Source organism: Lepidochelys kempii, chromosome 18, assembly GCF_965140285.1.
Source record: "Lepidochelys kempii isolate rLepKem1 chromosome 18, rLepKem1.hap1, whole genome shotgun sequence".
Taxonomy (NCBI): Eukaryota; Metazoa; Chordata; order Testudines; family Cheloniidae; genus Lepidochelys; species Lepidochelys kempii.
The window spans coordinates 12,373,619-12,389,070 of NC_136397.1; the positions used below are offsets into that span (position 1 = coordinate 12,373,619).

General features: G+C 51.3%; 1 protein-coding gene across 1 annotated transcript; it reads left to right on the forward strand.

The window, feature by feature from the left end:
• Positions 1 to 7,396: 7,396 nt before the first annotated feature.
• On the forward strand, positions 7,397 to 13,910 carry KIAA2013 (KIAA2013 ortholog). The gene is made up of 3 exons (XM_073316444.2): positions 7,397 to 8,563; positions 10,221 to 11,074; positions 13,169 to 13,910. The coding sequence occupies exons 1-3, from the start codon at positions 7,564 to 7,566 to the stop codon at positions 13,184 to 13,186; spliced, it is 1,872 nt and encodes a 623-aa protein (XP_073172545.2). The 5' UTR covers positions 7,397 to 7,563; the 3' UTR covers positions 13,187 to 13,910.
• Positions 13,911 to 15,452: the final 1,542 nt, after the last annotated feature.

A 15,452-nucleotide genomic window follows, 5' to 3' on the forward strand; every position in this document is an offset into this window, starting at 1 on the left:
GTGGGGGGGTGTCTTCAGGGGAATGCCGGCTTTTGCTTTGGACCCCCCCTACCCCCGCATTGTGAGTGTACATCCAGTGGTGCTGGAACTGGGGGGGGGGGGGTGTGCAGCTGGATTGAAGTAGTAATAACAAACACCAGATAACATGGTTTCCATCATCAGCACCCCGATGGTTCCAGACTCCCCCTGTGTATCAGGACCCAAGGGATAGATTTGTAATGAAGGAGCTGAAGCACTTAATCGTGGTCAGAGATGAGCCACTAGAAGTTAGCATGTGATTGTAGGTGCTGGAACTCGGGGTCTTGCGTACTCTGTGGCTTGAAGTGGTTTCCATCATATACAGGGTTTACGGTTTGGTTCAATGGCTCTCAGCACCCCCACGGCAATAGAACCTCAGAATTACAAACACCAGAGTCAACCACAAAACCTGATTTGGAACCAGAGCTACACAATCAAGCAGCAGCAGAGAGGACCAAAAAAAAAAAAAAAAAAAAGGCAAATACAGTACCGTACTGTGTTAAACGTAAACTACTAAAAAAAAGGAAAGCCACATGTTTCTTCAGCATAGTAAAGTTTCCAAGCTGTAGTAAGTCAATGTTCAGTTGTAAACTTTTGAAAGAGCCATAATGTTTTGTTCAGGGTTAGGTACATTTCAGAATTACAAACCACCTCCATTCCCCACCGAGTTTGTAACTCTGAGGTTCTACTGTATACAAATTGTTCCAGCACCCCTGCACATGGTTTGCACATTTGCAGACAGTAAGCATGAGAAAGTTGAAGCAGAAAAAGATTACACACAGCTTTGGAATTTGGGGATCATTATTAAATACTTTCCTTCCACCTGTCAGTTCACATTAGTTGCCTCTTACTAGCATAGTAAAAAATCTGTTACAATACTCACATAGATACGTGGTGTGCTTCATCCGCTACCATTTATCACTCATTTATCCTTTTGCTTACATTTATTTTTCTGTTTATCATTAAGAACCTGGTTAGTTCATCTTTAATTGTTTTGTTGTGCAAGCATTTCCCCCCCTTGAAGTCCTGCTTAGTTCTATAACAAGGCTATTTTATATGTTTGGTTTGACTTATTGGTGTAATAAAAATACATTAATTTAAAAGGATGAGGCGGGGGGTTCTGGTCATTTTTGTAAGGTACTGAATGTTGCGCCGAGTAAACCCATCTCTGATACTGACTTGCTGTGTGGCCTGGAGCAAGTTATTAAATATTATTTATTATTATTTATTATTTCTACTATTTATATTGCAGTAGAACCTAGAGCAGGAGTGGCCAAACTTACTGGCCCTCCGAGCCACGTACGACAATCTTCAGAAGTTCAAGAGCCAGGGCACATCTGCCAGGAGCCGGGGGTTGAGGCTGCTGAAGCCCCAAGCCCTGGCAGGTGCGCCCCAAAGGGCTGAAGCCCCAAGCCCCTCCTCCTCGCAGGGCTGAATTGAACCCACTGACTGTATGTGAGGATAGGAAATCTGTCAGGGAAGAGGGAATAGCACTGGGTAGATCAACAGGGGAGCTGGGGTATATGAAAGTCAGGGGCAGAGAACTGGAGATGGTAGAGTATGTGCACTGGGATAGAAAAAAGTGCAATAGTATCAGAGAGATGGGGAGTGCTTGACTGAAGACAGGGAGTAAGTATCAGGAAATGTACAGCATGTGTCAGGATCTTAGCATCAGAGTAATGGATCAGATGTTGGATGCTTCCTGATCACAAAGCTCACAGTTGTAAATCAGAGAAGAAACTCACTCAGTGATGTAGAATCCTGCGTCCCAAACCTGCTGTCTTTCGGCAGGCAAAACAAACTTGCAATCAAGTGGAATTTTAGTTCCCTATGGGCCTCTGCAGGGGAAACCTAAGGAAGCAAGATCTTGAAAGGGAAGAGAAAATATGAAGTGCATTAAAGATATCCCAGTGAGATGTAGGTCTATAGTTTTATAACTAGTTGGGGCATTCCATTTTGCTTCATGTAAGAATACTGGCAACCTTGACACCCCAACAAAGAGCCATAGATCTGATTTATTTGTGCAATCAAAGTAAATGCCTGATGTGTTTAAGTCACCTTTGATTCCAGTCCCTGACCTCAAAGTAGTGATTTTCTCAATATAGTTGGGCAAACAGAAAAGTCTTCAGTATAAAACAATGCACCACAGCAGATAGCAATCTGATAGGCTATGGACTCTCCCTAGAAAACCTGCCTCTTCAAACGTGCCAGGTCTCATTCGTTTTATTTTAAAGGAAGATCCTTTCACTTGGGATTTGTTTAGAGACAAGCCCGAACCAAAACGCTGGACTCAAATCCCAAGGCAACTCAAATCCATCAATGCCCCCCAACCTGTGTGTGACCTTTAGGTGCTACTGCAATATAAATACTGAATAAATATCTATGTAATAAGGCAGATCCAAACCCCAGATCTGGACACACCAAACATTGGGGAAGTTTGGATCTGGATTTCAAACTCCTACTGTCAGGGAAAGTTCAGATCCAATGTTTTGGCTGAGCCCTTTATATAGATTCAAATTTCAAATCTGTGAGTTCAGGTTTGGAGCCAGGTCTCAAGTTCAGATCCAGGTTTTGATTCAGCCCTTTATGTGGATTCAAACTGGATTCAGCTCCACATTTTCATCTCAGATTTTTGGAACAGGCCTGTCTGTCTCTCATTTTAAGTATTTCCATTCTAAAATGAGAGATTTCTAGGTGCATTTTAAACCTGAATTTGTCATTGTGTATAATCTCCCCTTATTGAAACTGTCCCAGCCTGGCAGCCTTGCTTGCATTCTGCAGCTATACCAACCATCCCAGTGATTGTATGTTTCTTTCCTGGTTCTCTGTTTGTCCTCTTTGCCCTCCTGCTGGAATTCGTCGCCTGTCTTTTTAAACAGCAGAAGCTGCCAGTGCAGATGTTCCAGTGAGTACGTGCAACACGTGCTTCATGTGAAGCATCAGCTTGCCAACGATTTAAAGAAACAGAACTCAGTTTTAATAGGTCCTCAACCAAATAAGTGGATACCCTGGAGGAAAAATCGTGGCCCTATTTAAATTAATCAGAGGGAGTTTTATCATTCACTTGAGGTACTGGGATTTCGCCCTCCATTTTTTTAAAAGATCGCAGATGCCATAAAGTCAGTAATGTATTTACAAGGAGGAAGGCAAGAAACTTTTCTCCCCTCTTTCCCCTCACTAAACTGTCAGTTCTCTGGCTCTAAATAGTTAATTTCCCACCCAGTGAACACCTTTCCTACCCCACTTCTGCTCATTATATTTCTCTGTGATTTGTACTGTCATTTGAAAACTATAGGGCAAAGCACAATTTGCATTGGCTTGGTCTGTAGATTTCAGTCCCAGCATAAAGCTTATTTTTTCCATTCACTATACAGCATGGGCAAATATTTAAACCTAACAGAAGAGACCCCAGCTTTTTCTCCTTAATCTTACAGGCTGTGCTGGGATAACAGGAATAAAATGTAATTAACAACTTGTATTATGAGAAAAAAATTGGTTTAGTCCGTAAAGTCAGCAGATTTAAGGAGGCAAAATATAATTCCTTACATTGAAATGTGGCCATGAATCCTTGGCTGATACTACAGGTACCATGAAATCGTCACATGGCCAAGAATTTGGTTTGAACAAAAGACAGTATCTTCAGCCGTACAGCACCCTCCGTGTTGGGGTACTGATTCAATACTGACTCTAAATCATTGACACCACTTCCTGCAGCCACTAGTCGTTCTCTGGAGTAGTCTCATCCAAGTAACAACTAATCCTCAGAAAAGAACTGTCTGGCCAACTTTAATTTTATAAGCAAAATCATTCTTTTTGCCTTGAGACTGGTGTAAAATCTGCAGAAACTACAGAAATGTATTTATAGAGCAACTTAAAATCAAATGAATGAGATTTAAGCGGCTCATTTGAGCCAGCTGCTTAAATATCGTATTTCAGACCAACGTGATGCTACGTGGTTGAGATCTAGACAGTCTGAAAAGAGAGATTTATAATAAGAAGCTGGTGGTATTCCAGCAGGGCTGCTCTAGGTGATGCTCTCTCTACAGTGCAGTAACAGTACCCACTTTATATTATAAGAAACCCATTGCCAAGTCAGGCTGGTTTTTAAATCAGACTCTGGAAGGCTGCCTGATTTTGGTATGTGTCTGTCAAGTGGTAGCCAAAGAGCAGAAAAGCTTTTATGAATTACTAATGATCCAATGCAACGGATGGAATTGCTCTGTGTGGATCTTGCATATTCCCTTAGCAGAGACTTGAAACAAGCCCCTGATACAGTAGGGTCTACACTGTGCTGGAAGTTGCTCTTTGCATACCTTGACTAGAGGTGATTCCACATTTTAAACAAATTTGAGATTCAGGAAGTGGGGGAAGGAGAGCAAGAATGAAATTCAAGCGTCCTTCAGCTACACTGAGAGAGTAAAGTTGAGGGGTACATCTCCCCTTGCCACTCCAGTGGTTGCATCTATGTCTGACACTTTATCATGTGAGTGTATTTGGAACATATCACCCTATTGTAACCAGAAATAGAACAAGACAAATTAGAACTTTAAAGAGTTTCTGACTGCCCAGTTGTGCCACACTGGGGTTCAAAGCACATCTCCAAAGAGGAGAATATCTACTCTTCATTTTATCTCTGTCACTTTCTGTTTGACCTCTGCCAACACCAGAACAGTAACAGCTAGAGAGCTCTGCCTGATTGCTGGGAAGAGAAATCTAACAAGGAAGTCACAGCTGGGGGCAACAAGCACAGGAGTTAGATTCTCAGAAAGAACTGATTTCAGAACAACTTTTAACCTGTAACTAATCATGGACTTCCTTGGACACATATAACCTAGCAAGGCCACAGAGCTCTGGTACTGCCTGCAGATAGCTGGAGACGAGTCCACAGAGACACACACCTCGATCTAACATTGGTCCCAGCAGCACCCAGCCTGGCACTGCCCCCACCCTCCCATCAGCATCTCAGGAGCTCGCCACAGTCAGCACAGAGCCTAACACTGCTCTGTCTACACACACACCCAGCCTGGCACTTCCTCCGCCCCCAGCGCGCCCCCAGCCTGGCACCGCCCCCAGCACGCCCCCAGCCTGGCACTGCCCCCGCCCCCAGCGCGCCCCCAGCCTGGCACCACCCCCGCCCCCAGCGCGCCCCCAGCCTGGCACCGCCCCCGCCCCCAGCGCGCCCCCAGCCTGGCACCGCCCCCGCCCCCAGCGCGCACCCAGCCTGGCAGTTCCCCCGCCCCCCCAGCGCGCATCCAGCCTGGCCCCGCCCCCGCCCCCAGCGCGCCCCCAGCCTGGCCCCGCCCCCGCCCCCAGCGCGCCCCCAGCCTGGCACCGCCCCCGCCCCCAGCGCGCCCCCAGCCTGGCCCCGCCCCCGGCCCCAGCGCGCCCCCAGCCTGGCCCCGCCCCCGCCCCCAGCGCGCCCCCAGCCTGGCCCCGCCCCCGCCCCCAGCGCGCCCCCAGCCTGGCCCCGCCCCTGGCCCCAGCGCGCCCCCAGCCTGGCCCCGCCCCCAGCGCGCCCCCAGCCTGGCCCCGCCCCCGCCCCCAGCGCGCCCCCAGCCTGGCCCCGCCCCTGGCCCCAGCGCGCCCCCAGCCTGGCACCGCCCCCGCCCCCAGCGCGCCCCCAGCCTGGCCCCGCCCCCGCCCCCAGCGCGCCCCCAGCCTGGCACCGCCCCTGGCCCCAGCGCGCCCCCAGCCTGGCCCCGCCCCCGCCCCCAGCGCGCCCCCAGCCTGGCACCGCCCCTGGCCCCAGCGCGCCCCCAGCCTGGCCCCGCCCCCGCCCCCAGCGCGCACCCAGCCTGGCACCGCCCCTGGCCCCAGCGCGCACCCAGCCTGGCACCGCCCCTGGCCCCAGCGCGCACCCAGCCTGGCACCGCCCCCAGCGCGCACCCAGCCTGGCACCGCCCCCAGCCCCCCCAGCGCGCTCCCAGCCTGGCACCGCCCCCAGCCCCCCCCAGCGCGCCCCCAGCCTGGCACTGCCCCCGCCCCCAGCGCGCCCCCAGCCTGGCACCGCCCCCGGCCCCAGCGCGCCCCCAGCCTGGCACCGCCCCCGGCCCCAGCGCGCCCCCAGCCTGGCAGTTCCCCCGCCCCCCCAGCGCGCCCCCAGCCTGGCACCGCCCCTGGCCCCAGCGCGCCCCCAGCCTGGCACCGCCCCCAGCGCGCCCCCAGCCTGGCACCGCCCCCAGCCCCCCCAGCGCGCCCCCAGCCTGGCACCGCCCCCAGCCCCCCCAGCGCGCCCCCAGCCTGGCACCGCCTCCGCCCCCCCAGCGCGCCCCCAGCCTGGCACCGCCCCCAGCGCGCCCCCAGCCTGGCACCGCCCCCGCCCCCCCACAGCACACCCAGCCTGGCACCGCCCCCGGCCCCAGCGCGCCCCCAGCCTGGCACCGCCCCCGCCCCCAGCGCGCACCCAGCCTGGCAGTTCCCCCGCCCCCCCAGCGCGCACCCAGCCTGGCACCGCCCCTGGCCCCAGCGCGCCCCCAGCCTGGCACCGCCCCCAGCGCGCCCCCAGCCTGGCACCGCCCCCAGCCCCCCCAGCGCGCCCCCAGCCTGGCACCGCCCCCAGCCCCCCCAGCGCGCCCCCAGCCTGGCACCGCCTCCGCCCCCCCAGCGCGCCCCCAGCCTGGCACCGCCCCCAGCGCGCCCCCAGCCTGGCACCGCCCCCGCCCCCCCACAGCACACCCAGCCTGGCACCGCCCCCGGCCCCAGCGCGCCCCCAGCCTGGCACCGCCCCCGCTCCCAGCGCGCCCCCAGCCTGGCAGTTCCCCCGCCCCCCCAGCGCGCCCCCAGCCTGGCACCGCCCCTGGCCCCAGCGCGCCCCCAGCCTGGCACCGCCCCCAGCCTGGCACCGCCCCCAGCGCGCCCCCAGCCTGGCACCGCCCCCAGCCCCCCCAGCGCGCCCCCAGCCTGGCACCGCCCCCAGCCCCCCCAGCGCGCCCCCAGCCTGGCACCGCCCCCAGCCCCCCCAGCGCGCACCCAGCCTGGCACCGCCTTCCCCCCCCCCCAGCGCGCCCCCAGCCTGGCACCGCCCCCAGCACGCCCCCAGCCTGGCACCGCCCCCGCCCCCCCACAGCACACCCAGCCTGGCACCGCCCCCGGCCCCAGCGCGCACCCAGCCTGGCACCGCCTCCGCCCCCCCAGCGCGCACCCAGCCTGGCACCGCCCCCGCCCCCCCACAGCACACCCAGCCTGGCACCGCCCCTGGCCCCCCAGCGCGCCCCCAGCCTGGCCCCGCCCCCGCCCCCAGCGCGCCCCCAGCCTGGCCCCGCCCCCGCCCCCAGCGCGCCCCCAGCCTGGCACCGAACCCTCCACCTTCCCTGGGCCCCTGAGGGTTAAGCCCGCCTTGTCTGTCGTAAAGTGTCGTGCTCCGGGTCGGGCTCCGCTTTCCGGCCGCGGGGGCGCTCGGTTTGCGGCAGGTCGGGCAGGCGCGGGCGGAAGCGCGGCTCGGGTGCGGGCCGGGCGGAGGGAGGCGCGCAGGCCGGGGATGAGGGCCCCCCCGCGGGGCGGCTGGTAGCTCCAGGCCGCGGGCGACTCCAGGCCCCCCCGCCCCCCATGTGGCTGCAGCAGCGGCTGAAGGGCTTCCCGGGGCTGCTCTCCAGCAGCTGGGCCCGGCGCCTCCTGGCCCTGCTCGGCTTCCTGCTCGTGGCCTACTGGTACCTGGGGGGCGCCCGGCCGCGCCTGCCCTGGGGCGCCGGGGAGCCGCGCGGCGGGGAGGCCGGGCTCTGCCTCCAGGCCGAGACGCGGGCCTGGCCGGGGCTGGAGGAGCGCGGCGATGCCCTGAGGCTGCGCCTCCCCGGCGACGGCGCCCCGGAGGCTGCGGGGGGGCACCCGGCCCTAGTGGGCAACGGCTTCCTGCTGCTGGACGTCGCCGCCAACCGGCTCTGGGTGTCCGCCGGGGCCTCCGCGGCCGGCCCGGCCCACGCCACCGACTACCCGGCGCTGGTGCAGCTCAAGGCGGTGAGCGGGCAGGCTGAGGCCCGGGCCGCGGCGGTGGTGCTGCGGGACGGGGCGGTGCGGCGGGTGCGGTGCGTCCCGAGCGGGCAGGGGCCGGCCGCAGCCCAAGCCCCCGCCCGCGACTGCGGGACGGTCCGGGAGGAGCTGCTGGCCCACCGCAGCCGGCCCCACCTCTACCTGCAGCGGATCCACATCGCCAACCCCACCGAGAGGGTCATCGCCTTCGAGGCCTCCACCCCTTCCTCCCCCTCCTCTGCCCTGGGAGCCAAGTTCATCACCAGCCTGGAGAAGGTGGGGGACCGGCAGTTCCTGTTCTCCTCCGGCCGGGTGCTCCTTGCTAGCAGCTCCAAGGTGGTGCTGGTGGTGGTGGCTGCCAAGAAACTGGTGACCCGGGTGCAGGTGGCACCCAAGTCTCATTTCCATGAGACAGTGCTGTCCGTTGTATACACCTCAGAGCCCATAGAGCCCTCCAGCCTGGAGGAAACCTTCAGCAAGCTGAGGGAGTTGGCTAAGAAGGAGATGCTGGAGGTGATGCAGATGGGGGTTGAGGAGCTGTTCCAGGAGCACCAGCAGACTTGGTCTGATTTGTTTATTTCAGGTAAGGAGAGCTAGGTTCACTTGAAAACCAAGTAGCGAGAGCACCCCATTGCATTAACAGGTGAGCTCCACTCACAACGTTCTGGTCACTTATGAAGCATTTCAGCTCATGTGAAATTTCATCCTTCCTCTGAGATGGTTAGAGGGACAGTAGGGATGTCTCAGGTTGTTAATAACCTAATGCTTTTTGCTCAAAGCACTTCAAAGGTAGCTAAATATTATTAGATAAAGAAACAAAGGTTAAGGAGAGAACTTTAAGAAGTGGCTTCTGATTTCTAGTCCCTGCTCTAGATCTGCCACTGGCTTGCTGTGTAATCTGAGGCAAATCAGAGGCCAAAACTAAGTAGCCTCTGATCCTGGCTGCCCAATCTGAGAAACCTTAGTCTAGTTTTTCAGAAGTTCTTAACTTCAATTAAAGTTGTGGGTGCTAATGGGACTGGCAGCAGCTGAATACTAAGACAGTCTCACTGAATAGGCCCGGAAGAGACCTTGAGAGGTCATCTCATCTAGCCCTGTGTGCTGAGACAGAACCAAATATACCTAGACCATCCCTGACAAGTGTTTGTCTAACCCATTCTTGAAAACTTCCAACGATGGGATTCCACAATTTCCCCGAAAGCCTATTCCAGTACTTAAATACCCTTAAAATTAGAAAGTTTTTCCTAATATTTAACCTAAGTCTTTCTGGCTGCAGATTAAGCCCATTACTTCTTGTCCTACCTTAAATGGACATGGAGAACAATTGATCACTGTCCTTTTTATAACAGGCCTTAACATATCTGAAGATTTATCAAGTCTTCTCTCCCCCCCCGCCCAAGGCTAAACATACCCATTTTTAACCTTTTCTCAGAGGTAATCTATTGTTACAGGCTGAAAATCAATTCTAGGGATCAGTAGGATGAGACTACAAAGTACCTCATAAATCTGGTAAATTACAGTTTGTAAAGCTTTTCAAAAAGCATGGAAAATCCAACTACATTAATAAGGAAGTTAGTCACCGTTACACATACATCCACAGGGTCTCAGAGCAGCAGAAGTTCTATTAACATAACTAGAGAGAATTCAACTATAGACATGCTTAACCAAGAGCTCCTTGGTTTCTCCAGGAATAATGTAATAGTCCTGTACTTGCTTTAGACTGGGTAGGGTTGGTTAACACTAAGTTAATGTCAGTTATGTGAGTGTACTGGAACTGAAGTAGCCTTGATGGGTCCCTATGTGTTATACATGTGTACAATTCTACGGAAAGGGAGTCTGTAAGTCTTCCTTCACAGGATATATATCTTGCCCATTAAAATTTCCTCTGGGCTGAAACTTAGTACAAGGTGTCCACATAGCAATTTTTTTTTAAAAAAAAGAGAAAAATGCAACTTTTCCTGTTTTGATTTATAATAAATGGGACATGATCAGGTCCCTAATTTGTTCCATTCACTTCAGTGTTTTCAAAACAAGTTAAAATGGAAGATACCAGAGTAAGAAATGGCTGAGCACTGGCAGCCAAGCGTGAGCTTTTGCACTCAGTTCCTTGTCACCCTCACACCAACATCTGTGTAGCTGTTGGCACCAGTGTCTGCAAATCTGAACTTCCTGTTTTCTCTATTTAAACACTTGTTGACAGACAGGTGTGACATTGAGCGATTTTTTTTCCTATATTGCAGGGGTCGAAATGAGAAAGATTACAGATTCCCACACACCATCCAGCAAGACTGTCAATATGACTCTCTACTATGTCCTATCTTGCATGCCAGCTCCTCTACTGGATCCACTCATTGGTGGTGAGGACAGAGAAAAAATGGAAGCCAACTTGAAATATGCTGACCACTGCTTCAGTGGCCATGCAACCATGCATGCAGAGAACCTGTGGCCCGAGAAGCTGTCCAGTGTTCCTCAGATTCTGCAGCTCTCAGACTTGTGGAAGCTGACTCTCCAGAAGCGGGGATGCAAGAGCCTGGTGGCAGCTGGGGTCCATGGACTCATGCAGGGGATGGTGCTCAGCTTTGGAGGTCTGCAGTTCACAGAAAACCATCTCCAGTTTCAGGCTGACCCTGATGTGCTTCACAACAGCTATTCCCTGCGTGGGATCCACTATAACAAAGACCTGATTAATCTGGCTGTTTTGCTGGATGCTGAAGGAAAGCCCTTCCTGCATGTGTCTGTGAAGTTCCAGGACAAGCCAGTTAGGCTGTATGCCTGCGAGGCGGGCTGCTTGAATGAGCCTGTGGAGTTGACATCTGAGCTGCGGGGTCACACCTTCCCTGTCATGGTGACTCAGCCTATCACACCATTACTTTATATATCTACAGACCTGACCCATCTGCAGGACTTGAGACACACGCTACATCTGAAAGCTATCCTGGCCCATGAGGAGCACATGGCCAAGCAGTACCCAGGTTTACCATTCCTGTTCTGGTTCAGTGTGGCCTCGTTAATCACACTCTTCCACCTGTTTCTGTTCAAACTCATCTACAATGAATACTGTGGGCCAGGAGCCAAGCCACTCTTCAGGAGTAAGGTATAAAGCTGCCACTGTCCGCTGCTTTCTTGGGAGCCAAGTGATCAGCCTGGTTTTCTGTCAGCTGTTGTTAGGGAGGTTCTCTCTGGTTGTGAAAGGGTTTTGAATCGGTCTTGAAGATTCACATGCACACTTGTCCCGGAAAGGTGACTCTTCTGGCAAGACAGTAGGATTAGGTCAGGGAGACTGCAAGACTCAACCATTAGCAAAATAAATCCATTGTTATTCCTTGTAAAACCCTTTGGATGGCTACTATTTAAAGCAGACCCCCTCTTTCACTGCAGAAACTTAGAGGTTTGTTTGTATTAACACCACCGTTGCAGCAGTGACACCATATGGGGTTTGTCATGCAGTTATACAGTCATGGAATGCTAGTGACAAAGCTGCTTGCTTTTTCCATGGAGTACTCTTATCCCCACTGTTGTGTGGGCATTGCTTGCACCCTTGTCTGCTGTGAGTGAATTGTATAATATGGAAATTCACACACACGTGCAAGCTCCTGCCCTAGTCCAGATGCTTATTTGTTGGGTCTGTGGATAAATATTCTAGACTTGTAGTCACTGCGTGGTTCTCACTGAATGTCACCTTTACCAGCCTCAGTTTGGAGACATACAAAACCAATATTTGTTCTCCTGCTATTTAGACTAAATATAGAGCCATCCTGAAGGCAGGACAGAGTGTTCTTTTCTGAAAGCTGGGGATTTGGGCCCCAAGATTTTTTGCACCTCCCAGCTGCATAAGGGCTTTGAGTACTTGGTTTACTACGGTACCTTAAGATTAGTAGCCAGGGTGACTTGGCATAGTCAAGGGCAAGAGTGGAAGAGATGTACTTGGTACAGAACAGGGACTAGGAAACATTCTCCTGCTCTTAGTGCCAATATTTTCTAGTTGCACCTTACTGGCCTGGAAGGGAAAATGAAAAATTAGACTGACTTGCTGTGTGAGCCAAGTGCGTTGTTCAAAACCTCCTCTCTTTAAGATCAATTTTAAGACTTAACTGCAGAATTGTTGTGTGTGTTTATTAATAAACAGTCACCAAATAGAGACGTGCTCAGGGGAAACATTCTGGCTTCAGGTTTCACAGTAACAGCCGCGTTAGTCTGTATTCGCAAAAAGAAAAGGAGTACTTGTGGCACCTTAGAGACTAACCAATTTATTTGAGCATAAGCTTTCGTGATGCATCCGATGAAGTGAGCTGTAGCTCACAAAAGCTTATGCTCAAATAAATTGGTTAGTCTCTAAGGTGCCACAAGTACTCCTTTTCATTCTGGCTTCAGATTGTCTTATTTTTCTAAATCAGAAAAGCAAATTAAATGAAGGTTAGCTGAGGCTGGACTAGACACTGGACTTAGGTTAATGTTCACAAAATAAGAGGGGGTTAGAGATGGACTTTCAAGGAGATTCTCTCCTCTCTCATATGCAAGTAACTTCCTGGCTCCCTGACTGCTGTTGGGAGACTGATCCTGAGTGGTGCTGAACACGTGCATTTCTGTGAGGTCATTGGGCGTTGAAGGTTCTCCAGCACTTGTGGCTAGACTCCGGCTAGACATAGGAAGATCACAGAAATCTGCAGACAGTTGCATGATCTCCCTGAGATCATGATCAAAATATTAATGCAAAGGGAAAAGTGCTCAGGAAGTCATTTGTATTGTGGTGTGTGGCTATTGCATCCTGGAACTCAACCTGTCTCATGACCCTTATTCACTGCTGTCTATATCTCTCTGCCTTTCCTACTGAAGGATTGGGGAGACTCACCTTCTGCCTTTTACATAATGGATTGTGTTCACCATTACAGCTTATTAGCACTGACACTATCCATTGAATTAGAGAAACTGCACAGCCATAGACTTGGAGCTGAGTAAGCATCTGTTTCTTGCATTGGTGCTCTTTGCTTTGCAAGGAGTCGTGCAACGTCCAGCAGATTAGCTCATTCAATGTCTTGGGCTGTAGCCAGCTACAATGAAGATGGTACAGAGCCTGTGTGGTCTAATGACAGCTCCGTGCCACAGACGGGGATGAAGTGAAATCTGTTGCTGAAATATAAGGTTTCTGTAGCTGTAAGCAAGATAACACCTTGTTTTATTAATTGCACAGGAAGATCCCAGTGTTTGAGCAAGTGAACTAACAGTCCTGCTTTCAGCCTCCATTTGCACAAGACACCTAGTGCCCGACAGTTCTGCGGCTGAGAACAAGGACCTTCTGAAAGCAACAACCCTTTTGTGCCTTGTTAGAGGGGAATCCGTGACTTCGAAAGTTTATGGTGATTCAAAGGTTTACACTAGAAGCTCATGTATCACTGGGGTGTCTTTTTCTGTGTAACGTGTTCAGTTCTGTAAGATTAATCCACGTGGTGAGGAATACTTGAAAATATGAGTCCTTTGATTCTTTTTAACTTTACAGGAAAATAAAGAATGAGCGTTCCCTTCAGAGTTAACCTAACTAGAAAATTCTTTAATTCAATGTCACTTCTCCTTTCTAGAATGCATTTTAATTTATTGCACTGCGGGGTAGGGGTGGGACAGGGGTGGGACAGGATGTTAATTTTGCATTCAAATGTATAGCAAACACCCACTTAAACTGTACATATAAGTGCTGGTGTAACAAGTTTAGCTCAGCCTCTGATTGTAGAGTGCAAAATAATCAGTTTAATGAAGCGATTACTGGGTTATATTTGGAAATGCTGACCTGCCAATTTTCTGTTCTGAGCATAATATTGAGACTTTGTGCATTGGTATGTTCTGGCTTCTGGGGAGGCATCCTACTTTATAGTGATTTGAAGATTGTTTGGTTTTAAAATTCCAAAGCGGTTGTTTTTAAATAAATACCTTTCAGTCTACACATGTTATGGTTCACTTTTTCCATAGGTTCAAAAGAAAAAGCAGCACCTTTTGGAAATGGAGTGCCAGCAGCTCTAGTTACAGTCAGAACCAAGGACGCTATTGAAGTGGGTTTGGATTTAAGGGGGAAAATAATTAAATAGGGAAAAATGGTGGGTAAAGGGCCAAGAACTCCAAACATTCTCTAAATCACGGGTCAAAGTAAAATTTTGCACACCCAATAGCTAGACGTTGAGAAACTTATTTCCAGGCCATGACCTTTTTAGAAAGAACAAAAGATGCTATTCCTCAGTACTTTGAGAAGCAGAAAACAGACCGTACAACTTCAGCCTTGCCCAGTATATTCCACATAGAATTGGGGGAGAAGGAACCAGGTCTTAAGACAAACTTGTTTTTTCTGTGCTTTCCCTGCTATGCTATAGGCCAAAAAAGGATCCCTTGAACCCACCCCTGAAGACTTGTCCCTTAAAGCAGTAATATTTACTCATTTTATATTTTAAGGTTGAGATTTTCAAGCAGCCTAGGGGATTTAAACATCTTCCATTAATTTTAAATGTCTAGATACGCTAGACTATCTGGGAAGTCTTAACCTGTGTTTTAAAGTCAATATTTTAAACTGAACTCTCAGAAAATATGTTGTAGGGAAATGCCACACTAATGAGATCTGATCCTGTGGTATTTCTACCATCCACTAAAACAGTACTAGTTTAGTTATGTGAAACAGGGTCATGTCTATGGTGTCAGTAAAAGTTTCCTCAGTTATCCAAACTTATTCAGTGCTCCGGCTGCCATTTAGATGATTGAGAAGACCTGCTTAGTATACCCCCCCTGCAAAAAAAAATTCCTCAAGGCAGAGTTTGCAAAACCTGTCAGGGCAATAGTCAGTGCCAGAAAAGAGAATAAGAGCAGTGTATTTACTCGCAGTAAGCTAATACCACACCAGAGACTACTGCTTCTGGAAAAACTTTTTCTGTAACAGGATTTTATCTGAAGGACTGATCAATGGTTTATCGGTTCAGCCGCAGCACCTTGTATCTTATTTCCCTGCACAGTATTGAAGAGAACATGATGCGTCTGAATTATGAGGAAAGTAGACTCCTACTTCTTTACTACTTAAAGATCAGGGCAGTTCATGGTCAGGGGTTTCTCAGTGTTAATGTCAGTACTTTGTTCTGGAAACTAAGCCCAAGGCTAGTAACTGCCAAGGAATTTCTGATGAGAATAAGTGACCTGTCTTCAGAGCTGTCTCCAAGTAATAAAATGAGGTGTTTGTAACACTGGGAAGAAACACATTACCAGTTCTTCTAAGGTAGATGGCAGCAGCAGACCGAGCATGCTCAGTAGTTACAGACAGGGCTGCTAAGGTTGCCCAACACGTTCCATTCTAAGACCCTGTTTACAATTACTAATAACAGCTTTGCCAAACTTTTAGCATTCAAGTTGAAATTTTCCATTCTGCATGTTGCCTCGGGGGGAGGGGGAGGGAAATGTTTCTGAGAATGAAAGTAGGGGAAAATACTGCTTTGCACCCTTTAAAAAAA